At 67.3% G+C, this 27,899-nt stretch overlaps 1 protein-coding gene across 7 annotated transcripts; it reads left to right on the top strand.

Moving 5' to 3' along the window:
* The first annotated feature begins 225 nt into the window (after positions 1-225).
* INF2 (inverted formin 2) lies at positions 226-27,715 on the top strand. Of its 7 annotated transcripts, XM_036113887.2 has the most exons (23): positions 9,334-9,522; positions 11,198-11,597; positions 12,870-12,985; positions 13,056-13,215; positions 13,568-13,601; positions 14,153-14,294; positions 15,047-15,188; positions 15,402-16,100; positions 16,247-16,392; positions 16,471-16,532; positions 17,075-17,177; positions 17,391-17,476; positions 17,855-17,955; positions 18,610-18,680; positions 18,764-18,871; positions 18,967-19,037; positions 20,075-20,195; positions 20,566-20,730; positions 20,850-20,952; positions 21,173-21,334; positions 21,879-22,511; positions 22,931-22,987; positions 26,321-27,715. In XM_036113887.2, exons 1-22 carry the CDS (start codon positions 9,436-9,438, stop codon positions 22,984-22,986), a joined length of 3,768 nt encoding a protein of 1,255 aa, XP_035969780.2. In that variant the 5' UTR covers positions 9,334-9,435; the 3' UTR covers position 22,987; positions 26,321-27,715. The 7 variants fall into 7 exon arrangements, with proteins under 7 accessions (XP_077910416.1, XP_077910417.1, XP_077910414.1 ...); XM_078054290.1 differs by lacking the exons at positions 9,334-9,522; positions 22,931-22,987; positions 26,321-27,715 and adding exons at positions 226-377; positions 22,700-22,852; XM_078054291.1 differs by lacking the exons at positions 9,334-9,522; positions 22,931-22,987; positions 26,321-27,715 and adding exons at positions 8,180-8,358; positions 22,700-22,852.
* Positions 27,716-27,899: the final 184 nt, after the last annotated feature.

Here is a 27,899-nt window from a genome sequence, read left to right on the forward strand (position 1 = left end):
CCACCGCCACCCCCGCCCGCCAGGAGTAAGGCCAGCAGGGTGGGGAAGGGGCGACCTCTGAGGGCGGCGGCCGCGGGGGTACCGCCCCGCGAGCGGAGAGCCCCCCCACTGGCGCACCCGCCGCCGCCGGGCCTGGCCGGGCAGGGCGGGGCCTCCCGGCGACCCCTCCCCGACTCCGCCCCGGGCCGCGCCCGCTCCCCACGTGGCCGCGGGCTGGCGGGGCGGGGCGGCACCTCCTCTTCCGCGCGCCCCGCGCAGCGGGAGCCCAGCCCGAGCCAGCCGAAACCGAGCCCAGCCCGAGCGGTGCGGAGCCCGCGGTGGGCCGGCAGCCGCGGCCCCTGGCCCGACCCGAGCGAGCGCCGCCGCGCCCCCGCCCGGTAAGTCCGCGCCTCTGCGCCCCCCGGCCAGGAGCCGCAGGGGAAACTGAGTCCGAGCGAGGGAGCTCTTGGGGCCGGGGAGGGGGGTTGGGGCAGCGCGGGGTGCGCCCCAGGTGGCGGCACAGGGCGGCGGGCTCGGGGCTCCCAGCTCCCGGGCGGCGCCCCAGGAGCCCCTGGCCCCAGGGCGCAGCCCACCGCGGACTGCCGACCCCCGCGCGGAGACGTGGCCCGCACGCCCTGGCCGCGGTCGCGGGTCGAGGGTGAGCCCGGCCAACGCCCCACCCGCTGCGGGCAGAATTTCCCCTCCCCGCGGCCTCCACATCCTGACCATGAATCAGCCACAGTTGGGAAAATAAACTTCAGCTTCGGGTCGGCAGCCCGGGTAGCCCCGCGAGGCGCGCGCCGGCCTGGGGTCCCGCCGGTGCTGTTGTGTCCGCAGCTGCCTGGGCGCGGGTGGGCGCACACGGGGCCCTGGCACCCCCACAGGCAGGCCTTGGGGGCACGAGCCCCCGTCACTGCTCGGGGCTGGTAAGCCTGGGGGTGGGAGGCTGGTTCTGTGCTCCTCCAGCCCCACCCCTGAACCTCCTTCCTGAGGAGGGAACTGAGGAATGAGCATGACCTCAAGAAGGAACTGGGGTCACCACCTCCATCAGCCCCCAGCTGCTCCCGGGGAGCTCGGGCGGGGGTTCTGTGTGCCTGGCCTCCTGAGGGTCTGTAACCTAGGGCCCCAGGGCGCGTGGAGGCTGGCCTCCGTTGTGCCCCATCCTGGCCGGCCACACGGGAGTCCATGTGGGCGGAGCTGGCCATGACCCTGCGTGGGTGAGGCCCACCCTCAGGAGAGCTGCTGTTGGGAACTTCCCTTCCCACCAGCCCCGCCTCCTGCCCCCTCAGGCAGTGGGACCTGGGCAGGACTCTTGCCTGCCCTGGGCCTCAGTTTCCCCATCTGCACCCTGAAGGATGGGGACAGTGGTTCAGGCGTGGACCTCCTCCCTGTCGCTCCCAGTGGAGAGGAAGAGACCCAGAGCAAGTGCCTCAGATGCCTCCACGGTGCTGTCCAGGGCAGGAGCCTTCGGGGACAGGATGCTGCAGACCTAGGGTATCAAATATCCGCATTCAGTGCCAGGTCTGGAGTCTGGGGCCTCGCACTCAGTGCCCCCACTCCCTCACCAGGGCAGCACCAACGCCTGATTTAAAAAGCCAAGTTGGGCAGTAGCCCCCAGCTGACCGCTGCCCAGGCCCCACCTTCCGCCTCCCCCGAGGAGCTCGGGGGCTGACGGACAGGTCATCCGAGGGGCCCTGCTGGGGAGGGGACCAGGGTGATCTGTCTGTCAAGGTTGCACTGCTTTCCAGCAGAGAGTTAACTCTCAGGTGAGGCCCCCCCATTCTGTGGAGGTGCTGATGGCTGTCGGAGCTAATTGCACACACCCTACATGCCAGGCCCCGGGAGCTCCTAACCTTACATACACTCTGTTCGCCTTTCATCAAAGTGCAGTGATTTTCCAGGCTGGAAAAGTTAGCAGGTGCCTGAGGGCTGGGGAGGGATGGAAGGCAGCCGGAAGATGTCGGGCGCTGCCGCAGGGTGCAGGGCATGATGCGGTCGCCCTGGCTCTGGAGCAGGGCAGGGAGTGTTCTCCAGGGCACCCAGAAGAGGAACCGGAAGGCAAAGTCCCCCCACAGTCTGAGGGATGGGGTCTGACTCAGCTGCCTGGCTCCTTCCCGCTCTGGGCTTGCACACAGCGGCTATCTAGTAGTTGCATGGTTCGAGGCCCGGTGGACACAGTGGATTGGGAAAGGCATGTCCACCTCTATTTCAGGACAGTGGACAGAAGTGGGTCTAGAGGAGACAGGCCAGGATTGGAAGGTTGAGGCCAGGCAGGAGCCAGTCTCTTCGGGGCTGTCCCCAGACAGCGCCACGCCTGGGGGACCCTGGATGCCTAAGATGAGGAGGCTGGTTTCAACCCATAAGGAAGGAGTGCATGTGAGGGGGTGAGCTCCCCATCACTGGAGGTGTGAGAGCAGGGTCTGACCCCTGGCTGCCTACCAGCCTCACCCTGGGAAGGAGGGTCTTGCCCGTTCCTCCTCTGAAACGGGGCAGCCTGGTCCTGAGCGGGTGTGGGGTCTGTTCACACAGCCGCCCGTCTGCGCAGCGTGTAGAGAAATCTCCAGGATGCGGGGAAGCTCTTTGGCGGTGACCGCCAGCCGCCTCCCCAGCCAGGCAGGGAGAGAGGGGCAGGGTGGGCCTGCACCTTCCCCAGGTGTGACTACGGAAGGGACGGCCTGGGTGTGGGGCTTCTCCTCCCCGCTCTGCCGGGTGCGCAGCGGAGCCTGGCCTGTGCGCGGCCGCGTTGCCCAGGGCCCTGAGCAGGGTCTGTGTGCGGAATGAGCCAGCCTGCCACGTTCCGCCCCACGGCCTCCGACCCTCGCGCCGGCCCAGTGGGGCATGGGTACTGTGACTACCATCTGCTTCACAGAAGAGGAAACTGAGGCACGGGGCTGTTGGGTTGTAGAATCAGTGGTGCCATTGTGGCAGGACGCATTTATAAAGCCCCTACTATGTGCATCCGCTTCTGTGCTCACTCAGTGCTCAGCGGGCTAGGGTGCGGGCGTACAGGAAGTGCTTCCCCGGGGTCAAGGTGAGAACGGGCTGGCCCCGGGGGGCACCTGGAGGCCAAGGCTAGCCCCATGTCCCTCGTCACCGCCACAGAGACCCGTGGCGTCCCAGCACCACCCTCTGGGAGTAAGAGAGCTCTGTCCTGGCCAAGCAGCACCCCTGGGGCTCCCAACCGGGGAGGGCGGGGACCGGGGCACCCACCTGTGTGACTCCGAGCAGCCCACGCAGACAGACGCTGGGACGGCTAGACCACACAGAGGCCCCTGCCCCGGGGCTACCTGAGGACAGGACGCCTTCTTCTGCCTGCCCCCCTCATGGCCCCCTCCCACCCAGCCCCACCTCATCCCTGCAGTTTTCCCTGGTCAGGGCCCCCTCCCACCCATGTGCTGCTGCAGCACCCTCCACCACCCCCTGCCTGTGAGCTGGGTCCCGGCAGGAAAAGAGGGGCTGGAAGGTGGACGAGAGCCCCCTGCTCCCATGAGGTTGGCCTGGGCGACCCCACAGGGAAGGCAGAGCCCCACCGAGCCGGAGTGAGTGTCCAGGGCCACTGAGGGTCGTCGGGTAGAGCCGTCCGTGGGTGGGAGACCAGTCAGGAAACACACTTGGGGGGTGGGGGCGGACTGTGCTTCCCATTTAGCAGATGGTGGCTCTGAGGCGTAACCTCCAAGCCTGGCCTTGAGGCTAAGCCAGGGCGCAGCGGGTCAGAGAGGAGGAGGCCGGTTCCGCACACACACAGAGCCCTGGGTGATGGCTTCCCTGCACTGTCCCCAGCACCCATCATGCCCGGCCAGTGCCCGCCCGCACACATGCTCACACACGCTCACTCACACACACGCTCACATACACAGTGCCCGCCCCGTACACACACTCACACACACACACACACACACCCCGTGGGGCAGGGGTTTCTCTGTTCCTGAGCTCCATCTTGGCCTTGCCGAGTGCTGCTGGACATGAGTGTGGATGCCAGCGTGGGCCCTGGCCAGCTGTGTCGGAGGGCCTCAGTCTCCCCGTCTGTGCCTGGTCCCAAGTGTGGCCTCAGTGTGCAGCCTGCTTCCCCCCCGTCTGTGTCCCCATGCCCAGGTCCCCATTTCTGCTCAAGTACAGCTTGGCACACAACAGCAGGGAGGCCACGTCTGCTCTCCGGCTGGCCCGGGTCGGGGGCGCTCCCTGTCCCCCCTTCCCTGCCTGCCTCTGCCTTCCCCGTGCGTAGACATGAGTGTCTGAGAACAGGAGCCCCACGTGCCCAGATGGGATCCTGCCCGTTCGGAGGCACCTACGGCCCTGCCTGGTGCTTCCGGGCTGCATGGAGGTGGGGACAGAGGAGGTGGGGGGCACAGCCCAGGAGGGACCGTGCAGGCCAGGCCAGCAGGTGGGACTGACTCAGCCAACCCAGCATCCCTGGAGAACATCCTGGCCATTTTAGGATGAGAAGACCAAATCCTCGATGGGCCTGGCCCTAGGCAACTGGCAGGGAATGCCTCGGGGTGTCTCGTGCTGGACACCGAGTGTCTTGCTCACCCGCCGAGCCTGGGGGTCCAGGGACCGAGTGGGGGCTGCATCCCAGCTCGATGTTGGTCCCTGGCAGCCTGGCTGAGGAGGAGGAGGCGGCAGTGGACACAGTGGATGGGTGGGAACTTGGGCATTTCCAGGGCCCGGTTTACAGATGGCGTCCTGTGGATCTATCGGCGGGCTCGGGGGTGGGCATTGACATGCTCGTCCCCATCGGAGGACTGCAACCAGGGCCCTGGCAAGTCCTGTGGGTTGTCCAAGGGACACAGCCAGGCCGTAGCAGAGCCTGATCTCACCCAGAGCTGAGCTGTCCTCTGCCCCCAGGGCCCTAGCCACAGCCCCTGGCAGTGCCAGGCGGCCCCTCCCCCCCTTCAATCCACTGCTTTGTTCTCCCTGCTCCTGGGCTGGAGGCTGGCACGTGGGACAGGGCCAGGGGCTGGGACTGCCAGGACAGGCAGTGGGCAGTCTTCAGCTGCACCCCAACAGCCTGAGGCCTGAGACAGGCACACACATCAGGGCGTTGAGGGTCCTCCCAGCCCGGGAGAGGCCTTTCCCGAGGGCAGCAGGGAGACAGGGAGGGACATGGGACCTCCTGGAGGAGGCATCTCTGAGCTGCATCTGATCTTGGGGGGCAGAACCCAGGAAGGAGGGATTCTGGTGCCAGCCTGAGGTCCCGGTGGGGCCCAGGGGAGGCCCTGTTGGTAGAAGGTGCGGCCGGCGGTAGAGCGGCCCCAGATTCAGATGCCGCCCTGCCACATGGGGGCCAGCCAGCTCCTCGCAGTCCCTCACACCCAACCACAGGTCTGTACCCCTCACTCCCCTCAAGCAGTCACAGACGGAACTGGCCACCCCGTGCCGCTCTCCTGTGCTGGGGCAGGCCGGCAGCCCCTCCCCGCCTCGGGCCGCCAGACTCTGGACCTGAAACCTGAGCAAGTCGGAGGCGGCCAGGCCCTCCCCCCCCCCCCCCCCCCCCCGGCCTTGCTTTTACGCACAGCTGGGGAGGTGGAGAGCTGGCGGCAGCGAGACGCCAGGGCAGACCCAGTCCCCGTGAGCCCGCAGTGCAGGTGGAAGCGAAAGCTCAGCTTCCTGGCGTGGGTGCCTCTGCCCTTCCTGCCCTCCCCTAAGAGCAAGCCACCCACTGGGGGAGGTGGGATCCCAGACCACCCCCAGCCCTTCCCCAGAAATGCACACACACAGTGCCGGGCCCAGGGCTGCACTGCAAGCACCCTCCTCCCGTGAGCGAGGGGCTCCAGAGCCATGCACCACCCTCTAGCAGGCGTTTCCTGTTTGTCCAAGTCCATCCTCTACACCAGGGCAGCCCTCTCTGTGGCTTTCTGTGGCTGCCACCCACTTCTCTCCTAACCCAGGAGGGTGGAGGAGGCAAACAGGCCAGGCTTGGGCACCGCGTGTCTGATACCAGTCCCACCTGCCCCCAGACCCCAGGCCTGGCCTCCCTGACCAGCGGTGTCGCCGGGCTCTCAGCGCCAGCCTGCCCAGCCCAGCCCCCTCGGTCCCCCTCCACCCTGTGGTGCCACAGGGGAGACCAGCTGCCGGCTCTGCCCTGCGTCCCTGGCGGCCTGCGCTGGGGGCGGGCCCCCTCTGAGCCCAGTTCCCCTCAGAGATTGTGGGCCTTTTCTGTCACTGTGCTCTTTCTCTCTTTCTAATTATGAAAATGACCACATGCACCCCAGAAGCAACTTCTGTTAGCATTCAGGCATGTGTCTGGTGGGACACGTTTGATGGCTGAAATCCTACACAGTACGACTTGGTGTCCTACTTCCTGTCTCTGTTTTTAATTCAGCACCGCTGTGGAGGTCTTGGTGCCCACCCACCCCCAAGCGGCCCCTCCTGTCTTGTTGCTGGATGCGCAGTGGCCCGGCAGGCCCCCTCACACACGGCGGGATTGGGGGGTGGCGTTCAGGGGAGGGCTTGGGAAGCACAGGCCCTGCACTCCATCCTGGGACTGCAGGCAGCAGGGGGCTGGAGCGCTGCTTGCACGTGAGACCGGCCAGGGGCCCGTGAGGACACCACCCCTTGGCCAAGGCGTCCGCACTCTGTGCCTGGGGATGGGAGGGCGGTGGGTAGGCACTCGGTTGTTCCTCCTTCCCCAAGGCCCACTGTGCATGGCCTCCGGCCTGGGATGAGCCCCTGGTGGGTGACCCACGCTAGTCCTTTGAGGGCTTCCGGCCTGGTGGGGAAGGTGGTGCGTGCACTGGAGGCTTGAAAGGAGCCCAGGTGATGGGAGGAAGGGACATGGGGCATCTGAGTAGGAATCAGCTCCAGGGGCATCCCCCAATCCTGCAGGGTCCCTACTGCCCCTGAGCTCCAGGGAATTGCTGCTGGAAACACAATACAAGGGTTGCCAGGCAGTGGAAAAATTTGGAGCTAAAAATACAGTGTGGCAGCCCCTGCCTCCCAGTTCCGGAACCCCGCTCCTGCCATTGTACCCGCCTTCCCCAAGGAAGACAAGCTCACTCTTTGCACCCCGCCCCCGCGCCCTCACTGGCTCTGGGCCCAGAAACACCCAGCCCCTGTGCTGACGCTGGCAGGGCTGCCCTGAGGCTGCCTCCCCACAGCAGCCAGCCCCTCTCCCGGGTGCCCCTGTCCCCAGCCGGTGCCTCCCCTCCCCCTCACTCCCACCCCTGGGCCCCCCAGCCCCTCCCCCAGCCGTCGCAGTGATCTAGGAACAGAAGGCCAAACCCGCTCCTCAAGGGTGCTGAGCGCTGGCATTTCTCTGGGCTTCCCCACCCCACCACACTGTTCAGACCCCAGGGGGCCCATGCGGGGGCCTCCCAGCAGCCATGCCCAGGACCCAGCTTGGTGCCCAGTGCCCGCCTCAGGAGGCCCTCCCTCTCTGGCTCAGTTTCTCCATCTGCATGGCAGGGGCTGGACTCTGAGGTCGGGGGGTGGGGGGGCAGCTTCGATCCTGCCCCCTGTCCCCCCCCAGGAACACACTCTGCTTGACAGACGCCTGCCAGGCAGGGGCGGTGCCTTCCCATGAGTCCGCACAGCTGCCTGGCATGTGGGTGCCCGGATGGAGGTGCGGGTACTGCTGTGCGGGGCTGGCAGGGCGTGGGCAGAAAGGCAGATGGGTGTCCGCGTCTCCTCCGGGTCCTCCGGGCAGCCCCGGCGTGGGCTGGGTGAGCTCGGGTGAGCAGCGCGCCCGGTCAGTGGACTGACCCAGCTGAGGGGGGAGGCGTGACCCCGCCCCAGCGGGAACCCCACTTTATTGGTAGGACAAAATTGAGCGCTGAAGAAGCATTGGGGAACGTGCCACTCATGTCAGAGCCCCAGTGTCTTCCTCTGCAAAAGGCCCCTGTTCACCAGAGTTCCCCTGGTGCAGGGCGAAGGACGGACTGCCTGCGGGGCACTTGGGGGGCGCTGAAGCTCTCCCACCTTTCAGCTGCCCGAGGGACTGGGTAGGGCCTGAGCCGCCAGGTACTTGGACCCTGGGAGACGGTCGTGCTCTTCAGTGGGTGGTGCCTGCCGCGGAAAAAGGCTCTGCAGATGCAAATTCCTGCGCTGGCCCCGCCCCCGGCAGGCTGGCCCCACCCCCATGTGCGGTGCGGGGGCCCGGAGATCACATTCCGGAGCGTGTGGCCCCGCCCCACCCTGACTAGGCGGAGTCTGGGAGGGACCCTGCGACCCCGCCCTGTCTAGGCGCCAGGCTGGCTTGCAGCGGGACACTCGGCCCACGGGTTGGGCGCGGCCGGGCGGCCCGTGGACGGTATGACAACAGCCGGGAGCGCTCACTCGGTGCCCGCCGGGTCCAGTTTATCCACTGGGAAGCCCACCGCACCTGTCAGTTGACAGACCGGGAGCAGAGGGCAGAGTCCCGTCCCCAGGAGCACGCAGCCAGTAAGCCCAGGAGCCTGGCTCCCGCCTTCCAGCACGCCGCCTCCCACGCGGGTCCCGGCTCTTGCCAGGAAGGCTTGTTCCCCACCGTTCTCCTGACTGCAGCAAACGCCTGCTTCCCTCCGGGGCTCCCGGCAGAAACGGTCAACCACCCCCCGCACAGGGACAGGCTGTGTCTCGGGAGCTGCTCCTGGCAGGGACTGGGTCACCACCCCCTGAAATTGGCTGAGACTCCAGGCGGGCAGGAGAGCGGGATCGCTTTACAGTTTGGTTATATGTATACGCGGTCGTGGTTCCTGTGGACGCACGGTGTTCTATGCGTGTGTACGGTGTGCATGTGGAGCGCGTCTATACATCCTGTCTGATTGTTGCCAGGTGTGCGATATCACGTGCCTGTATGTGAGGCATTCGAGTACATATGGACATGTGACATGCTGTTTACTGTGTGCGTGTCCTCTTCTGTGCGCGTGTATCGTGCGTGCATGGAGCGCGCACCGTTCTGTGTGCGTGTATAATGCACGCGTGGAGGGGCATGACCAGCTTGTGAAACTCAGCTCCAGGGCACACAGCTTAGGATCCTTCGTGGGCAGGCAGGTAGACAGGGCTGATCACCTCCTGCAAGGGGGCCCCTGCAGGTGGGGTCTCCTGGGGTAGTGAGCTGGTGGCCCCAGGAGCTGGGGGTGCACAGGGAGGCCTAGGCAGTGCCAGGTGGGGCGCTCTGGGCTATGCAGGCTGTCTGGGAGAGGTTGTTTTCTGCATCTAGGGACCCCTGGGGCTCTTGGCTAGAGAAGACCCTTAGGATGCTGGAGGCCTGGCCTGGGAGAGTTCATGCTCCAGCACTCAGCGTGTGCCAAGGAAACAGGGACTTGGGCCAGTGGGGCGGGGGTGGGGCGGGGAAGGGAGGGTCAGTCCTGGCTGCGCCTTTAAGCGGCAGCACCCGAGGTGGGCAGCAGTGTGTGCGAAGACCGCTTGCTGTGCTCTTCATGGTGCCGGGAGCAGCCCCCTCCCCTGGCCCCGGGAGGCTGCCCAGGAGGGACCAGAGCCACAGCTGGAGGCCGGGCAGCTCAGTGGGCAGCAGTGATGAGAAGCCAGGAGAGCGCGAGGGGCAGCCTGAGGCAGGGCCTGGAATGGGTGGGCAGAGGCAGCCGGAAGGTCTTGCGCATCTGGGTGAGTGGACGGTGGGGGAGGGGGGCGGGTGGTGAAACCGTGCCGTCACAGGGAGGGCTGACGGACACCCTGACGCCTCTGCAGGGATGCCCATACCCCCTGCCTCTCTGGATGCTCCCAGTGGGCAGATGCCAGAGGTTCGGGTGAGGACAGGGTGGCTCACGCAGGACAAGTGGCCTGGTGGGCCCAGAGCCGGTGCGCACGCAGGCCAGAGCCTCTCTTCCCCTCAACGAGACCACCTCCCTGGGGCACCCCCACGAGCCTGCCTGGCACTCAGCCAGGCAGGAGGATGAGGGGCTGGCGGGGGGCTGGACTCCTGGTGTGGACCCACTGCAAACAGAGGAGGGGCTGCTGGAATGCCAGGCCATCCCATGCCTGGGGTGGGGGGAACTCGGGGAGCACAAAGGAGGACACCCAAGACACTCACCAAGGCAGAGGGGGAGTGGGGCCTCCAGGAGTGCCAGCCGTGAGCCAGGCCAGGGACAGGCACCTGGGCTCCTGTCCCCACTCCACCTCTATCTCCTGTAGGACCTCAGATGGCCCCTGGAGTCCCCCCCTAACGTACCGGGTCCGGCAGCCCTGAGAGGGAGGCTAGGCTGGATGGCCAGCCTCTCTCCGGCCACCCTCTGCCTGGGGTCCAGGCTCACTCAGTTCTGCCCTTTCCAATTCTGGGGGCTGGGCACGTGACCTGGCTTCTCTAGGTACCACCCTCCTTTCCTCTCCTGTAACGTGGGGCGGCTGGGGACCTGGGGGGGGCAGTGGCGGGGCCAGGCCCTGGGCATGAGGCTCGGTGGTCCTGCTGTGCTCTGCTTCTCGGGCGCCCTCTCAGCAGCTCCGTGCTGTCCTTCTCACGCACTAAATACAAGACCCGAGCCATACATGGTCGCAGGAGAGCCTGGGCTGCCCCTGACCTTTGAGGCCAGTCCCCAGAGGCTCTGGCTGAGGACAGCGTCACCGTCGAGGGCCCCGAGGAGGGGGGCTTAGTGGGTTTGGCAAAGGCCCAGTCACGGCCGGCCTGTCCTCTTGGGGGAAGGCAGGGTTGGGGGGCATGCTGGGTGGGGGGCTCACACCTGTTGAGGCTGCATCGAGTAGAGCTCCACATGCCAAGGGCCTCAGGGGACATCCGGTCCTCTGCCCACACAGATGGACGAACTGAGGGCCTCAGAGGCAGGGCTACTTCCCCACGGGGCCCTGGCCTTGCTCGTGATGGGGGGGAGCTCCGGGCATGACCCTCAAGTCGGCCCCTTCCCCAGCCACACGCCTGATGCCGTGGGCAGCCCCCAAGTGCCCAGGGTCTGGAACGGCCCCTCCCGGTTGCCCCTATCTGACCCCGTCCCCGGGGCAGGGGAAGTGCTCTGGGACAAGATAAGGGAGCCCCAGAGACGCCACTTTTGTTGCATCGTCACTACTGGATCAGTGGTGTTCCTGCCAGTGTAGCTGCCTTGAGGTCCTCGGGTGGACAGGGAGGCGGTGCTGCTGCCCACTCGGCCGATGCGCGGCTCGTCAGGGGTGCGCACGAGGACAAGCCCGGGACGGCGGCGGCCCTGACGGCGGGACGAGGGCACAGTGTCCCCCGGGCAGGCCCGTCTGGCAGGCGGAGGGAGACACCGAGGCAGAGGACACTGCCTCCCCCCACGGGCCGGGGGCTCACACCCGACTCCCCCTGGCCCCGCAGGTCGGCAAGATGTCGGTGAAGGAGGGTGCGCAGCGCAAGTGGGCCACGCTGAAGGAGAAGCTGGGGCCGCAGGACTCGGACCCCACGGAGGCCAACCTGGAGAGCGCGGAGCCCGAGCTGTGCATCCGGCTGCTGCAGATGCCCTCCGTGGTCAACTACTCGGGCCTGCGCAAGCGCCTGGAGAGCAGCGACGGCGGCTGGATGGTGCAGTTCCTGGAGCAGAGCGGCCTGGACCTGCTGCTCGAGGCCCTGGCGCGCCTGTCCGGCCGCGGGGTGGCCCGCATCGCCGACGCCCTGCTGCAGCTCACGTGCATCAGCTGCGTGCGCGCCGTCATGAACTCGCAGCAGGGCATCGAGTACATCCTGAGCAACCAGGCCTACGTGCACCAGCTCTCCCTGGGTGAGCCGCGGCCCGCTGCTGGGCGGTGGGCGGGCAGCCTGGCACACACAGCCCTTCGCAACTCAGTATGGAGGCTCTGGGCCTCGGAGGGCAGCGGGAGGGCTGGGGTCGCAGGAGAGAACTCCGCGGGGCAGCAGGGAGGGCTTCCTGGAGGAAGAACCAGGTTCCCGTTCGCCCCAAGTCTGAGCCCTCCAGGTCAGCTCAGAGCCATGGTCCCCCAGCCGCTGCACCTAGTTGTCCCCTCCGTTCTGTGACTTGGCCTGGCCTTTCCGTCCAGCCCTGTGCTTGTTCATGCCCCGCCCCCTTCCCCGTCTCTGGCCTACAGCGCCCCTCCCTCCCACCTGCCACCCTGGTCCGTGCCCTGGCAGCCAGACTCACCTGGGCCCAAAACGCAAGTCCACCCTAGTAGCCCCACTTACCTTCCGCCTGGCTCCAAGCCCCTGACCTCCGCAGGGCCACAGCCCTTCGGTTCTGGCCAGCACCTGAAGCTGGTGGCATCTTCTTAAGACCACCTTTCCCCACACCCCTACCCTGCCCGCTCGGTGCCCTGCTCCCACCTCCTGCTCAGGCTGCGCTGTGCCTTTGTGCACCTGCTGACTCCTTCAGTTCTCCCTCACGGTCACCTCCTCCAGGAAGTCTCCCCAGGCTGCACCCAGCGTCAGTCTCCTACCTTTGGGAGTGACCTCAGGTGGCCCTTAGTGAACAGGGGTCACTGTGTGTCCCTCGCCTGTCAGGCTGTGCTGCCCTACGGCAGATGCTCGGAGCTGCGGGAGGGGGCGGTGACGGAGGGTCGGCCGGTGGGGGGCCCGAGTGCCTGTGTGGCTGAGCAAGCCAGCGGCTACTCAGGCCCGTCCTACGCAGCCCGGGCTTGTGCGCTGCGTGGAGTCCCTTGTAGCCTCTCAGCAAGGCCGGCCAAGGGGCACCCGCAGCGCTTCCCCAGCGCGGGGGATGAAGTGGGAGGCGGGGGTCGGGCGACGAGGAGGCACCAAGGCTGTTTGGTGAAAACCTGGGCTCAGCCCGGGAGCTGTGCCAGTGTGGGCCAGCAGGGGCCGCTCTCGGAACTACGGCCCCGCCCGAGCGGACCGGTCCTGCAGGGGCCTGGGCGCCGGTGCAGAGCGCCCCCTGGTGTCCACCTGCGGGCCCTGCTTGTCCCGCTGCAGTGGGGGTTCCGTCGGGCGGTCAGACGGGTGGGGAAGGGCCGCCGGGAGGAGGAGGAGCCCAGGCCTGGGATCGATGCGGGGGGACCCACTGAGCCTCCCTGGCCCTCGGCAGCTCTGGACACGTCCAACGTGATGGTCAAGAAGCAGGTGTTCGAGCTGCTGGCCGCCTTGTGCATCTACTCCCCCGAGGGCCACACGCTGACCCTGGATGCCCTGGACCACTACAAGGTGAGCCGCGGGCCGCCGGGGTGCACGCGGGGCCGGGGCCCGTGCTGACCGACCCTCGCCCGCCCTGCAGACGGTGTGCAGCCAGCAGTACCGCTTCAGTGTCATCATGACTGAGCTCTCCGACAGCGACAACGTGCCCTATGTCGTCACCCTGCTCAGTGTGATCAACGCCATCATCCTGGGCCCCGAGGACCTCCGCACCCGCACCCAGCTGCGCGGGGAGTTCATCGGTAAGCGCCCGCGGCCCGCCCCGTGCCCCCTGCAGGAGCTGCACCCCCCGCTCCCCTGGGGCCCCGGAATGAGTCCTGCATGGCTCTCAATGTGAGGCTGACCCCCCAGTTCCAGTCCCGCCAGGGTGGCAGTGACCGTTTAGCGGGGACGACCGTGTTGCCCTCCAGAGCGTTCTGGGTACCTGTAGGAATGGCAGGGTCCCCCTCCCGCCCACGGGCTGGGTGTTCTGGGTGGTGGGAATGAGCCCAAGGAGAGCGCAGAGGGGAAGGCCTCAGAAGACGCAAGCAACCCGGGGCGGGGGGCTGACCAGAGCAGCCCCTGAGGCCCGCTGACCCCACGGTCCCTTCCCAGGGTTGCAGCTGCTGGACATCCTGACACGGCTACGGTGAGTCCCCACCACTGTTCTCCAAAGCCAGGCTCGCCCTTTCCTTGGGTCCCACACGGCACCTCCAGATGGGCAGAGGGGGCTTCCAGGAGTAGCCCCGGTGGGCCTGGCCCGCTGGACCCAGGTCCCAGTGACAGTGCAGTCTGCCGTCGCTCCCACTGCCTGACGGGCCACCCTGCGGAACCTCTCGGCCCAGGGCCTTGGGGGTTGCCAGACACAATGCAGGACACCCCGTCAAGTGGGAGTGTAGACCGACAACAAGGCGTTCTAGCATAAGCATATCCCAGATGTCGCATAGGACATACTCATGCTAAATACCACTCGCTGTTTTCCTGAAATTCAAACTTATTTGGGTTCTGGGAACCCACGCAGCTGAGAACGCCCCTCCCAGGCCCCATCAGGACCACTCTCCTGGGTGGGGCCACCTGTCCCAGCCACAGGGCCACGTGCCCAGCACAGCCCCGCTCAGAGAGGTCTGTGCGTCTGTCCAGGGTCGGGGGGGAGGCGGGGGGCGGGCAGCAGCCTCAGCCCACCCGGCCCTCTCGCCCCAGGGACCTGGAGGATGCTGACCTGCTGATCCAGCTGGAGGCCTTCGCGGAGGCCAAGGCTGAGGACGAGGAGGAGCTGCTGCGCGTCTGTGGGGGCATCAACATGAACAGCCACCAGGAGGTCTTTGCTTCTGTGTTCCACAAGGTGAGCTGGGCCGGGGCAAGCTGGCCGGGGCCTGTCTCCAGAGGCGGGGCTCCGGGGCTCAGACTCGGCTGCCTTCCCTGACCCAGAGACCCCACCCGACCAGAGCAGTGGGGCCAGATCTGGAGCCACATCGGGGAGCAGCGAGGGATCAGGGGGCTGGAGACAGGAGGAGCCCGGAGCTGGAGCGGGCAGCCTGGGGGCAGTCTTCGCTGTCACAGGCAGCGAGCCAAGGCCACGGGACCCGGGAGGACGGCGTCCCAAAGACCAGGGCTGCCCAGAGGTAGCTGAGCTGTCCTGGGCCCCCGCAGGTGGGCTGCCTCGAATGGCCCAAGGGGCTTCCGGACCAGCAGGAGGCCAGGAGGCTGCGTTCTGGTCCAGCTCAGGCCCTCCCTGGCCGGGACCTCCTGTCCTTCGCTGAACCCACGGCTCTCAGCCAGGGGACGAGTGTCGCCAGGGGGCATCCAGAAACATCTGGACACATTTGGGGTGGTCTCAGTCAGGCAAGGGGCACTACCGGCTTCAGGCGGGTGGAGACCGGGGATGCCATGAGACCTCCCACCATGCCCAGGGCAGTCCCCAGCATGGAGAGGGCTCCAACCCCAAATATCACCGTTGCAGCAGTCAGGGAACCCCAGCTCCGGCTCATCCAGAGCGGTGACGGGGTGGACGTTCCTGGCAGTCTGAAGCCTGCCGTTATCAGCCTGCCCCGGGAAGGGCACGGCTGCCCACGCATCCTTTTCCTCCCCACCCAGGTGAGCTGCTCCCCGGCCTCTGCCCAGCTGCTGTCCATGCTGCAGGGCCTCCTCTACCTGGAGCCCACCCTCCCCTCCAGCCAGCTGCTCTGGGAGGCTCTGGAGAACCTGGTGAACCGGGCTGTGCTCCTGGCCAGTGACGGTGAGCAGGTGGGGCAGAAGGGGGCGTCCTGCCCACAGCGCCCTCCCTGACCCCAACCCAGCGGGCAGACAGTGGGGTCTTAGACCGTTATGGGAGGGTTCCGTCCTTGGCCCCTCACCCACCCTCTGCCTGAGGGCAGTGGCCATGCCTTGCCCGCCGCCCACCACCCACCTCCTCTGGCACCTGCCCTGACCCTGGACAACCCCTCCACAGTCCAAGAATGCACCCTAGAAGAGATGGTGGAGCGGCTCCTGTCCGTCAAAGGGCGGCCACGCCCAAGTTCCCTGAACAAGGCCCACAAGAGTGTCCAGGCCGACCTAGGCCAGAGTCAGAAGGGGAGCGTGCCCCAAAACAGTGGTGCCCCGAAGGCGGGTGTGGAGGGCCGCCAGCCCGAGGCCGACCTCACCAGCCTGCACGCCGTCGACGTCCAGGGCTTGAGCAGCATGGTCGCCCCACAGCAGCGGGCGCCCACCCAAGTCCCACCTGCACCCCCACTCCCCGGCTCCCCTGCAGGGCCTCCTGCCCCACCCCTACCTCCCCCACTGCCAAGCCTGGGGGCCCTGGCCCCCCCACCCCCTCCCCCACTGCCAGGCCTGGGGGCCCCCCCACCCCCTCCCCCACTGCCAGGCCTGGGGGCCCCCCTACCCCCTCCCCCGCCCCCTCCCCCACCCCCGCTGCCTGTCTCGGTTGGGGCCCTACCCCCCCCACTCCCGGGCACAGGGTGCCCCCCTCCCGCCCCACCCCTGCCGGATCTGTCTGGCTCCTCTAGGGTGGGTGGCGAGGACATCATTGTGGCCCACGTGAGCCACGGCCTGGACTCTGCCTGGGTCCCAAGCCACCGGCGAGTAAACCCTCCCACTCTGCGCATGAAGAAGCTCAACTGGCAGAAGCTGCCGTCCAAGGTGGCACAAGGTAAGGACCCCTCGTCCCCGTGAGTGGCTGCCTTCCCGCGGCCAGGGGCTGGGCTGCTGGACAAGTGGCCCGCCGAACCTGCAGCAGCCCTGCTCCTGTCTGGGCCTAGGCCCGGGCGTGAGCCTGACCGGGCACCCCATGCGCAGAGCACAACTCCATGTGGGCCTCGCTGAACAGCCTGGATGCCGAGGTCGTGGAGCCGGACTTCTCCAGCATCGAGCGGCTCTTCTGCTTCCCCCAGGCCAAGCCCAAGGAGCACGTGGCCGCCCCGGCCAGGAAGGAGCCCAAGGAGGTGGGGCCGGGCTGGGGCTCGGACGGGGGCCTCTGTGCTGCTCTCAGGGGCCAACACCAGGGCCGGGGTGTTTTCCAGATCACTTTTCTGGACTCCAAGAAGAGCCTGAACCTCAACATCTTCCTGAAGCAGTTTAAATGGTGAGCAGCCCCTCCTGGCGAGCCCCCTCCCCTCCCCCGCACCTCCCATCTTGGGCTGCGCAGTGCCCTCTGCAGGCCGCTCCTGGGAAGTGCACGCCCCCCTCCCTGCGGCCGGTCATAGCCGCAGGCGGCCCAGCTGGGGGCCCTGCGGAGCACCAGGCCCCACTTCCTGGGGAAGCTGAGGCCCAGACAGCACCGGGCAGTGCTCCTGGCCCCCAAGTCCTTGCCTGCAGCTGCTGGGCACTGGCTCCTGCCAGGGAGCTCCCTGGGCATGCATGAGCCGGCCTGCCTGGGTCCTGAGCAGCCGCCCGCAAGGAGGAGCGGAGGGTGCAGACCCGGAGGGCGGTATTCAGCCCCCAGCCTCGTTACTGTGTGACCCCAGGCAGGGGGTTTGCCTTCTCTGTGTCCCGGCAGCTCGGGCCCCCAGGCAGCAGAGAGATCATGGGCTGAGGGCAGCCCCCGACTGGCAGGGTCCCCAGGAGCCCCCAGGAGGTGGCCGTGCTCCCTGGGCTCCCACCCCAACCACGCCCTCCCTCCTGCAGCTCCAACGAGGACGTCACTGCTATGATCCGGGCTGGGGACACCACCAAATTCGACGTGGAGGTTCTCAAGCAGCTCCTCAAGCTCCTTCCTGAAAAGCACGAGGTGAGTGGGAAAGAGCCTGCCAGCCCTGCCCTGGGGGCCCCCAGCAAGGGACAGAGGAGGGGACGCACGGACGCACAGTCCGGAGCCGCACGGAGCTGTGCTGGACACGAGTGGGCCCTGGCGGGGCAGGTACACGCAGGTGCCGGGCAGTGCAGGGGGCTTCCTGGGAGGGGATGGGAGCTGGAATCCCATGTGTGGGCCTCCTCCCTGCAGATCGAAAACCTGCGCTCCTTCACAGAGGATCGGGCCAAGCTGGCCAACACCGACCAGTTCTACCTCCTGCTGCTGGGCATTCCCTGGTGAGTGGGCAGCCCTCGGACCCCAGGGCCCAGTGGTGGGGAAGGGGCGGGGGGAACTGGGCCTAGACCTTGAGGAGGGAGTGGGGCTGTGCAGACTGTTCCCTCGGGACTCCGCGAGGACCGCCGCACATATCGCTCACGCGCCCACCTGCTCTGAGAGGGAGGGGCGCCCCGCAGGGAGGTGACTGCCCTCCTGGGCCCACCTGGTGCTTGTCTCACGTGCCCCCTCCCGGGCCCTACGCCAGGCCTGCTGAGTCCGCCGCTGGGACCTGGCCCAGGAACGTGCACGTTGAACAGGGCCAGGCCGTCGGCCCCCCGAGCTGCAGGCCCAGCGCCGGTGAGGGGGGCCCAGTCCCTGATCTCCTGCTCTGTCCCCAGCTACCAGCTGCGGGTGGAGTGCCTGCTCCTGTGTGAGGGCACGGCCGTCGTGCTGGACATGGTGCAGCCCAAGGCCCGGCTGGTCCTCGCGGCCTGCAACAGTGAGTGGGGGGCAAAGCCTGGGGCTGGGGGGGACCTGGCACCCGGAGAGCGAGCGGTCCCGGGGCGCTGACCTTCCCCACCTCACCATAGACACACAGACACACCCCTGCTCTGAGACACGCACCGTACACAGCTGCGTGTGCACACAGTCACACGCACACACAGACGCAGGCCCCCGTGCACACGACGAGCATGCACACACAGGTACGTGCTCAGGGACACACGTGAACACACCGCTTTCTCCAAATGAGGGACGAGCAGGAACATAACCGAGCCCCAGGGTAGGGACACACGCAGTGGACGTCCACTCCCATCCTGGCCACAGAGCCAGGAGGGCCACCCTCCCCGAAGCCCCAACGGATGGTTAGGGGAGACCCGGGGAGGCCACAGCTACAACCTTCTGGAAGGTTCCTCCCGGCAGCGTCATCCCCAGCAGGGGGCAGGGGTCGTCCGCCCCCGGGGTGCGGGGGTGCAGTGAGTGCTAGCAGTGGTAGACCTGCACCCAGAGCCCCTGAGCCTGTTCGCAGTGGGGGGGTTCCAGCCACCCTGCCCCCCCCGGACCGAGCCCGGGGGAGGGGAGCGAAGAACCCCACGCCACAGCCTCCGACACCGGGCAGCACCCTCCCCTCCCTCACCCTGGTGCCCTCCCACAGGCCTGCTCACCAGCCACCGGCTGCCCATCTTCTGCCAGCTGATCCTGAAAATTGGAAACTTCCTTAACTACGTAAGCGAGCCCCCCCCCGCCCCCCCCCCCGCTCCCCCCTGCCAGGCAGCAGGGGCCCTCACTCCTGACCCGGGCCCTCGCAGGGCAGCCACACGGGGGACGCTGATGGCTTCAAGATCAGCACGCTGCTGAAGCTCACGGAAACCAAGTCCCAGCAGAGCCGCGTGACCCTGCTGCACCATGTGCTGGAGGTGGGACGGGGCTGCCCCCCCCCCCCCCCGAGGCTCGGGCATCCCTGGGGCTAGGGTGTGGCCACGGGGCTCTCACTGGACCCGTCCTGTTGCAGGAGGTGGAGAAGAACCACCCAGACCTCCTGCAGCTGCCCCAGGACCTGGAGCAGCCCTCCCAGGCAGCGGGGTAGGTGCCCCCTGCCCCCCCGACCCGCCTGACCTGCGCTGGCGCCCCCCCACCTGCCTCCCCGCACTGGCAACGCCCCCCCACCTGACCTGCGCTGGCGCCCCCCCACCTGCCTCCCCGCACTGGCGACGGCCCCCCACCTGGCCACACTGGCGCCCCCCCCACCTGCCTCCCGCACGGGCACCCCCCCACCTGCGCTGGCACCCCCCCACCTGCCTCCCCGCACCGGCGACGGCCCCCCACCTGGCCGCACTGGCGCCCCCCCACCTGCCTCCCCGCACGGGCACCCCCCCCCCCACCTGCGCTGGCGCCCCCCCACCTGCCTCCCCGCACCGGCGACGGCCCCCCACCTGGCCGCACTGGCGCCCCCCCACCTGCCTCCCCGCACGGGCACCCCCCACCCCCCCCGCCTCACCTGCGCTGGCGCCCTCTTCGTCCTGGCCAGTGAGGTGGCTGGGCCAGGCTAGGCCCCCAGGAACCACTGCCCCATAGAAGGCTCACTTTCACCTCAGACTAGGACCTTGGGTCCATCATGGCTTCTCCCCACGTGATTTGCAGGAGGAAACTGAGGCCTGGGGGAGGTAGGGAGTGACCTGGTCATGGTCACACCAGGGGCTAGGCTGATGCCACCTCTTTACAAGGTTGAGCCTCACAACAGCCCGTGAGGAAGGCCATGCCACTCCCATTGTACAGATGGGGAAACCGAGGCCCAGGCAAGTGGGGCTGCATTCATGGGGCCCCTCAGCGCAGAGGGGCAGCTCAGGGAGGGTGGCCTGGACCTTCCAACTCCAGGTACGTGCTGCTGCGGAGGGTCCTCAGGCCTGAGAGCCAACGATGGGCTGAGCCGCTGGGTTCACTGTCCCAGCATTTCAGCCCCAGCCCCGCCTGGCCCGCCCAGAGCTCTGACGTGTTTCCAGCAACCTGCGGGTGTGTGGTCCAGTGTCCCCCGCTGTCCCTGCGCAGGCAAGGGGCTCCACTGACCCCACAAGATTGGACAGCTGTCACCTGACCCCACCGGGCTCTGGGGTGTTTTTCAGGATCAACCTTGAGCTCATCCGTTCCGAGTCCAGCACCAACCTGAAGAAGCTTCTGGAGACAGAGCGGAAGGTGTGGTCCTCCATCCCTGAGGTGCAGAAACAGTACACCCAGCGCGTCCAGGCAAGCCGGGGCCGGGGTCTGGGCCGGGGGGCGACGGCGGATCGTTTCCAGGGCGGGGGGGGGGGGCCTCGCTGCGGGTGCGGCAGCCTAGGCCAGCGAACCAGGCAGGGGCCGGTGAGCATGGGGGAGGCCAGGGCCCGGCCAGGGGCCCCGCGGGAGGGCGGCATGCTGTCCCCGGTCCCACGGTGGTTCCTGCAAGTGAGGGGCTTCCCCGATGCCAGGGGCCGCAGTGCCCAGACCTCCTGGGCCCGCTGTCTGTGGGGTCCGCTGCAGCTAGCCGTCACCCTCCTGCGGCCGGGGGCCCCGCCCTGCCCCCAGGGCTCCCTGCGCGGGGGCCCCCCCAGGCTGTGACCGTGCCCCCTGCCCCCAGGCCAGCATCAAGGCCTCCCAGGCGCTGGATGAGGTGTTCCAGGCCATCGAGCAGAAGAAGCTAGAGTTGGCCAGCTACCTGTGTGAGGATGCTCAGCAGCTGTCCCTGGAGGACACATTCAGCACCATGAAGACCTTCCGGGACCTCTTCATCCGCGCCCTGAAGGTGGGCCGGGCCGCAGCCCCTCTCCAACCTCGGCAGAGCAACTGGAATCGCCCCTCAGTGCCAGACTCCTGTCGTCCCTTGAGGGCTGGGGGTCACGGGCTCTGTGTCCACCCGCACAGGAGAACAAGGACCGGAAGGAGCAGGCGGCGAAGGCCGAGAGGAGGAAGCAGCAGCTGGTGGAGGAGGAGGCGCGGAGGCCGCGGGGGGAGGACGGGAAGCCTGGTGAGGCCGGGCCCAGCTGGGGGGTGAGGGAGAGCTGGGGGGGCGGGCCTCCTTGGGGCCAGGTCTGCGAGTCCTCCGTGCTCGTGCTCGTGCTCGTCCCCCATCCTTGAAGCTCTTGGGGCACCGCCCACCCCCTCCAGGTCATCTCCTTTTCAGGGTCACCCGGGTGGGCTCCAGGGACCCACAGGCAGCCTCTCTGAGGGTCCCTGGGGCTTCTCAGTCAGGAGGGGAGTCGGGAAGCAGGAGGAAGTGTGTGTCATCGACGCCCTGCTGGCTGATATCAGGAAGGGCTTCCAGCTGCGCAAGACGGCCCGTGGCCGAGGGGACGCAGAGTGGGGCAGCAAGGCGGCTGCCACGGACCCGCCCAGGGACAAGGCGCCTGGTGAGACCCTCTCCTGCCTCTCATCACCATTTCCCTCCCGCCATCCCTGCTGCCTGCTCCCCCCTCCTGCAGGAAGCCCTCTCTGACCTCATAGGAGAGTCCTCCGGGCAGCTCCCTTGTTGCCTGAGAAATGGCACGGCCACGAGGTGGGGCTAGAGGGGCAGCTCGGCCTCCTGGTGCTCCCGTCTGCAGCGAGGGCCTTTGACAGGTGTCCCTGTCCCCGGGGCCCAGGGATGCTGAAGTGGTGGGAGAGGTGGGCACGGGGCCTGGGAGAGGGGCGCTCCACTCAGCGTGGCTGCTCGGTGGGGGGGCGCTCTAGGGACAGGGATGAAAGCCCAGTGTCCCCTGCTCGGCCACACCGTGGGCCTGCTCTCTGGGAACCCACACCTGGAGGCCACCAGGGAAGTCTCGGGGCTGTGGGCTCTGCAGGGCTGGTGGCATTCGGGTAGAAGCTGGGGTGGACGGAGACCTCCCCCTTGGGCACATCCTCAGGATGGTCTGGGAGTCGGGGCCCGCCCTCAGCTGCCATGTGCTGTGTCCACAGCGGCCCCCAGAGTCCCCTCAGGAGGCACCAGCTGCCCCACCTCTGAGCCCCGGGGCTGGGACCTCTCAGATGCCACTGCCCCGAGCCCACAGCCCACTGCAGACCCATCAGAGGAGGGCGGGCCTGGGCCCCTGGAGAGGCGTTCTTCCTGGTACATGGATGCCAGCGATGTCCTGACCACCGAGGACCCTCAGAGCCCCCAGCCTTCTCAGGGCGCCTGGCCCGTGGCGCTGGGAGGTGCGCAAGCCCTGAAGCCTCTCAAGCTCTCTGGTGACAAGCCTCCCGGGGTGAGAGGGTCGAGCCAAGATGCTGAAGACCCCACAGCCCCTGAGGGCGTCTGCCTGGCCGAGGCCGACAGCACCGTGGAGGGGCCACCGGACGCAGCTGCCCACGGCCGCAGTGCCGACCTCCCCGCCACAGGCCCTGGCGTGGCCGGGGACGGCGACGGGGACGGCGACGGGGACCAGGAGGACACAGCCCCAGATTCTGCACTGGACACATCCTTGGACAGGTCCTTCTCTGAGGACACAGTCACGGACTCTTCAGGGTCCGGCACTCTCCCCAGGGCCCGGGGACAGGCCTCAAAGAGGACGGGCAAGCGAAGGAAGAAGCGTCCCTCAAGGAGCCAGGAAGGTAACTTGGGGCTCCCCTCCTGTCATTCCTCGTCCCCCGGAAGCAGGGGACCCAGGTGGGCAGGGCACATGGGGCTTGGGGGCATTGATGTGTGACCCACAGCAGGGCCCCGAGCGCCGAGCCGCGGCCGGCCGTTCCCTCCTCTCCCCCCAGGAGTGGGTGATGCCCGGACACCCCATGTCCTGCAGGAGAGATGGCCACCCTTGTGCTCGTGAGAGGAGCGGCTTCGGGAGGGGGAGCCCTGCCCCTGGCCCACCGACTCCTGTTCCACAGCGTCCCCGGCAGGGAGTGGTGGCCGGGGCGGGTGCGGCCAGGGGCTGCCTGAGACCCCGCCGTGTCTGGTGCAGCCGGAGCGCCAGCTCCGAGCTCAGGCAGGTCAGGAGCAAGCCGCTGAGGGCGTCTCTCTTGTTTGGAAGCAGAGCCTGTCCCTGACTCTGACGATAGTAAAACACAGAGACTCTGTGTGGTTCAGTGAGGTACGTACCCGCGCGGGCGCTGAGCACTAACGGCGCCAGAGGCCGCCCGCACCCAGCCCTCCCGGACGCTAACCCGCCCCCCCAGAGCCTGCCCGCCTCTGCCGCTGGTGGTGGGACCCGCCTGGCCTCGGCCTTCCCCCCCCATGGAAGGGCAGGAGCCGTGCCTTGCTTAGCTGGTGTCTCTGCTGCGGCCAGGTGTGACCTTGGAGCTGTGCGCTGGCCAATAGGCCTCAAGTGGGGGGGGCTCTGACGGCGGGGGTCTCTGACGGCGGGGGGGCTCTGACGGCGGGGGCGGCTTGGCCTCCTAGGCCGGGCAGGACAGACGGAGGTTGCACCTGTCCCAAGCGGTCTGGCTAGCCCGGGGCTTTCTTGACTCCTGTCTCTCAGGGTGGCACCTTCGCTCTGAGACCTTCCATGAGGCACACCCCAGCCCTCCTCTGGCCCTTGTTGGGCCACAAATGTCCCCAGGGAGGCAGTGAGGGACAGAGACAGTCCCAGGGGTTGGCTGCCAGGGAGAAGCGGGCCACAAGCCCTCTCCAAGGAATGGCCGGACCTCCCCTCCCTGGCGGCCAGGTCCTGGGGACCACAGATGGGTCTGTAGGCACATCCCGGGTCCACTGCACCAGGCCTCCCAGGACTCCCAAGTATGGGCAGGACCGTCATTGTCTCTGACGTGGCCCGAGAGGCTCACAGATGCAGACAGACAGGCCTGGGGTCCCTGCCGCATTCCGGACCATGCTGGTGGTTTGCAGACCAGTTCCTCACGAGCGGGGAGCCCCCTGGGTCTGCACACACCTGCCCCCAGCTCGGAGCCCCGGTGCTGTGCTGGCCTGCAGGGCCCGGGGCGCAGGACTCGGGGCACAGAGGAGAGGTCCAGCAGTGCCCAGAGGAAGCAAGGGCAGAAGCGAGGTCAGGTGCACCCCTCTTTACAGTTTATCCTCACTATTGGGTACAGCCTTTAGTCTCAGTTCCAGAGTTTGCTCCTGGGGTTACTTTCTGAGCTTGGCTCTCTGGTGGGAAACACCAGCGTACACTAGCAAGTGGGGCCGAGTGGTCTGTGGGTTTGGGGGGCTGGCAGCCACATGTGGCCGCTGCCCAGGGAAAGATCAGTGTGCCCAGCACGGTTCTGTGCTCTCGCAGGACCGCCCCCGTCCTCCAGCATAGCGGTCCCGCTGCCGCGTGCTCGCTCCCCCACCCTGGGCCCCAGCATCCCAGTGGCTGGGGGCAGGAGGAAGGAATCCCACCCTCCTTGTCTCCTCAACCTTTTATTTGGAAAAACTTCAACCAGACAGGGAATTTGCAAGATCATAACGAACACCACATACCCTTCACCCCGAAAGGGCAAGAACTTGTAAAAAAGAGTGAAATGATCAGCATTTGCTGCATTGCTCTCAACTTCACTAAAGGATTTGAGAGTTAGGGGCATCGTGCCACTTGAACCCAGCCCCCAGGGTCTCCTGAGAATGAGGCTGCTCTCCCCAGCCCCCATCCAGCATGTTTCGGGGTCTGTCATGTGCAGCCCCAGGCCCCAGCAGGGCCCAGGCAGGGGTCCCACCTTGCCTGGTTGTTTTGGCTTGTTGGAACCGAGACACCCCCCACCCCTGGGGACCACACATCCAGCCTCTGTCTGTCTCGGGTGGCCCCCGTGTAGAAGGCACCTTCACTTCAGGGGTGTCCCATGGCTTCCCCCCCACTGCTTCCAGATTGTGTTTGGGGCAGGAATTCGACACACGTGATGTGGGTCCTCCCCAGGGCCCCTCAAGAGGGGCTTGGGGCCTTTTATCCCCTGGGTAGGGGCCTGGATGCCAATTACCTGGTTGAGGTGGTGATTTGGGAGCCCCCTGCTATGTGGTGCCCTGGCCCCGCCTTGCCCTGGGTCCTGGCACCCTGGGGGGGCCGACAGAAACCCTGCTCTGAATGACTTTTGACTTTTCTTCTTCTCACTTCTGTGCCCCATCTCTTTCAAGCATGATCCTCAAACCTGTCTGCTCAAGACCCACAGGGAGCCTGGGGTGGCCATGGGGGCAGGGCATTTGCAGGGAAGAGCCGAGCAAGGGGCCCTGGACCAGAGGGCTTTGGTGGGCAGGGGGCCTGCAGGGCCGGTTGGGGGCGTGCAGGTGGCAGGAACTGTGGAGGTGGGGCCCTGGTGCCCTGGGGACCAGAGCTGGAAAAAGACAAGTCAGGAGGCATCCAGTGTAAGGGGTGGATAGGGAAGCAACTGAGGAAGCTCCAGGGAGAGGCAGCAGTGGGGACTGACTGATGAGGGTGGACAGTGTGGCATGGGCCTGGGCTGGGAGAGCAGGGCCTGGGGGGAGAGCAGGGCCTTGGAGAGTGGTGAGGGGAGAGAGCAGGGCCTGGGGCGGGTGGGAGAGAGCAGGACCTCTGGTAGGGGGAGAGAGCAGGGCCTTGGGTGGGGGGGAGAGCAGGGCCTCTGGTGCGGGGAGAGAGCAGGGACTGGAGGGAAGGGAGAGAGCAGGGCCTGGGAGGGTGGGGGAGAGCAGGGCCTGGCTGGGAGAGAAGGCCCTAGGGGGAGGGGGGAGAGCAGGGTCTGAGGGGAGGGGAGAGCATGGCAGAGGGGGGAGAACAGGGCCTGAGCAGGGGAGAGAGCAGGGCCTCGTGGGGGTGGGGCGTGAGAGTGGAGAAGGTTGGGGAGAATAGGACCTGGGTGGGGAGAGAGTAGGGCCTATGGTGGGGGAGGAGAAAAGGGCCCAGAGAGGGGGAGAGAGCAGGGCCTGTCAGGGGTGGGGGGTGGCAGGCCTGGGGAGGGGGCAGGAGAGAGCAGGGCCTGGGGGCAGTGGAGAAAGGGGGGATGAGGGGAGAGAGTAGGGCCTGGTGGGGGAGAGCAGGGCCTTGGGGGGTGGGGGAGAGCAGGGGGGGCAGGGGGGGTGGGGGAGAGCAGGGGGGGCGGGGGGGTGGAGAGCAGGGCAGAGGGGGAGAGAGTAGAGCCTGGGGGCTGGAGGGAGAGCAGGTCCTGTGGGGAGGGAGGAGAGCAGGGCCTGAGGGGGGAGAGCAGGGCCTGAGGGGATAGGAGAGAGCAGGACCGGGGAGAGGGGAGGGCAGGGCAGAGCGGGGAGAGCAGGGCCTGGTAGGGGGTGGAGAGCAGGGCCTGGGGGGGGGGCAGGCCCAGAGATCCAGGTGGACAAGAGCCAGCTGGCTGGGGGTCATCCCAGCACCTTCCACCTGGAAGAGTCTTGCTGCTCAAGAGCAAGGGCCTAAGGTCAGCGTGGACCCGGGGAGACACAGCCAGGCCACCAGGCCATGGTGACGGGATCCCAGGAGCCTGTCCCCAGCAAGTCTGCTCCTGACGATGCCATTTCCTCTCGCTCTCCACAGGCCTCAGCCTTAAGCCCAAAGCCAAGTGAGCGTGCCCGCGGCCGGCCCCCGCACAGCAGTGGGCCCCGGACGTGCTGCTGAGTGGGGCTCCTCCAGGGCCAGGCTGGAACTGGGCCCCTGAGAAACCAAAACTCTGTGCCTTACCCTCCAGGGAGGTGGGCCTCCCGGAGCTGCTCGGGGGCATGTGGCCGAGACCCCAGCAGGCACCAGGGCCCGGCCCCCGGCCCCGTCCTGGACAGCCTGCACGCCCCCAGCCCTCTGTGGTCTGCTTTCTGAATGCCGATGCCCACGCCTGCACCTGCATGCACCACAGCACCCCCACGGGCACGTGGGCAGGGCCTGTGTCCCCAGGGCGCCTCTCAGCCTGCGCCCTGCCCTCCAGCCACCTGGCGCCCAGATGCTTCTAGAGACAGGCCCTCGCAGACCTCTCCCCACAAAGCCACGGGAGCCGGGCAGAGCTGGAGCCCCACACCCCCGCCCGCTGCCTCCTCACCCAGCCCCGGGCCCCTGCTCCCAGCTCGGCCTCTCAACCGGTTTGGCTGGGCTGGAGCTGAGTGGATTTTAACTGAAATATGATTGTTTGTGCATCTCTGCTCTTCTGTGGTAGCTGAGTTGGGCATAGGTGGCGGGCAGAGGACCCGAGGGCCTGGGGTAGGGGCGGGCAGGCCAGCATCACCACGAACAGGCCATGGTCCCCCCGCTCAGCAAACGGAGGGCGGCTCCCCCGGGGCTGGCCCCCGTCCCAGTACACCCAGCCCTGGCTGCCACGGCCGGGGCCTGGCCACCTTGTCACCAGAATGACCCTCCCTACCGCTGCCCCCTCCAGAGGGACCGGGCTCTCCCCGCGCTGGGCTGAGAGGAGGCTGAGGACCCAGGCCTGGCGGCTGCCAGCTCCCCCTGCCCCGCCCCTGCCCCAGGTGTGTGCTCCCGAGGCTGGCGTCTGCAGAGGCTCAGACCAATAAAGAAGAAAAGAGCTGGCCCCGGGAGCGGCGGCGTGGCGTTTAGGAGCAGCGGGCAAACGTGCAGTGACCTCTCCCAGCGGCTGTGCGGACACGGGCCTGCCTGCTCCCGAAACACCCCCAGGACCGGAGCAGAGCAGGTGCCAGACAGACCCAGAGTGGGGGCGAGGGGAGCCCAGAACGTCCGTGCAGAAATCTCACCCGCTGAGTCTTCAGCGGATTTACAAGGCCTTCAAGCACCGTGATCCAGTTCTAGAATATTCCATCATCCCCCCGAAGTTCCCTTAGCGGCCACTCCCCATGCTGCCTCCCCCAGCCCCCAAATCTGCTTTCTCTCTCCATAGATTTGCTTTCTCTGGACGTTTCCTATAAATGGAGTCCCGCTACGTGGCCTTTTGTGGCCAGCTTCTCCTACGTAGCGTGTTCTCGAGATTGACCGTGTTGTAGCGTGTGTCGGGACTCCACTCCTTTTTGTGGCGGAGTGGGATTCGCCGTCTGGGTGGGCCTCGCCCTGCCTCACGGCGTGGACGCCGCCGGGGGGTTTCCGTGGGAAGCTGCTGCGAATATCCGCAGGCCGGTCTGCGTGTGGACGTGGGTTTTGGTTTCTCACAGGCCGGCTC

This window comes from Halichoerus grypus, chromosome 8, assembly GCF_964656455.1.
Source record: "Halichoerus grypus chromosome 8, mHalGry1.hap1.1, whole genome shotgun sequence".
Lineage (NCBI taxonomy): Eukaryota > Metazoa > Chordata > Mammalia > Carnivora > Phocidae > Halichoerus > Halichoerus grypus.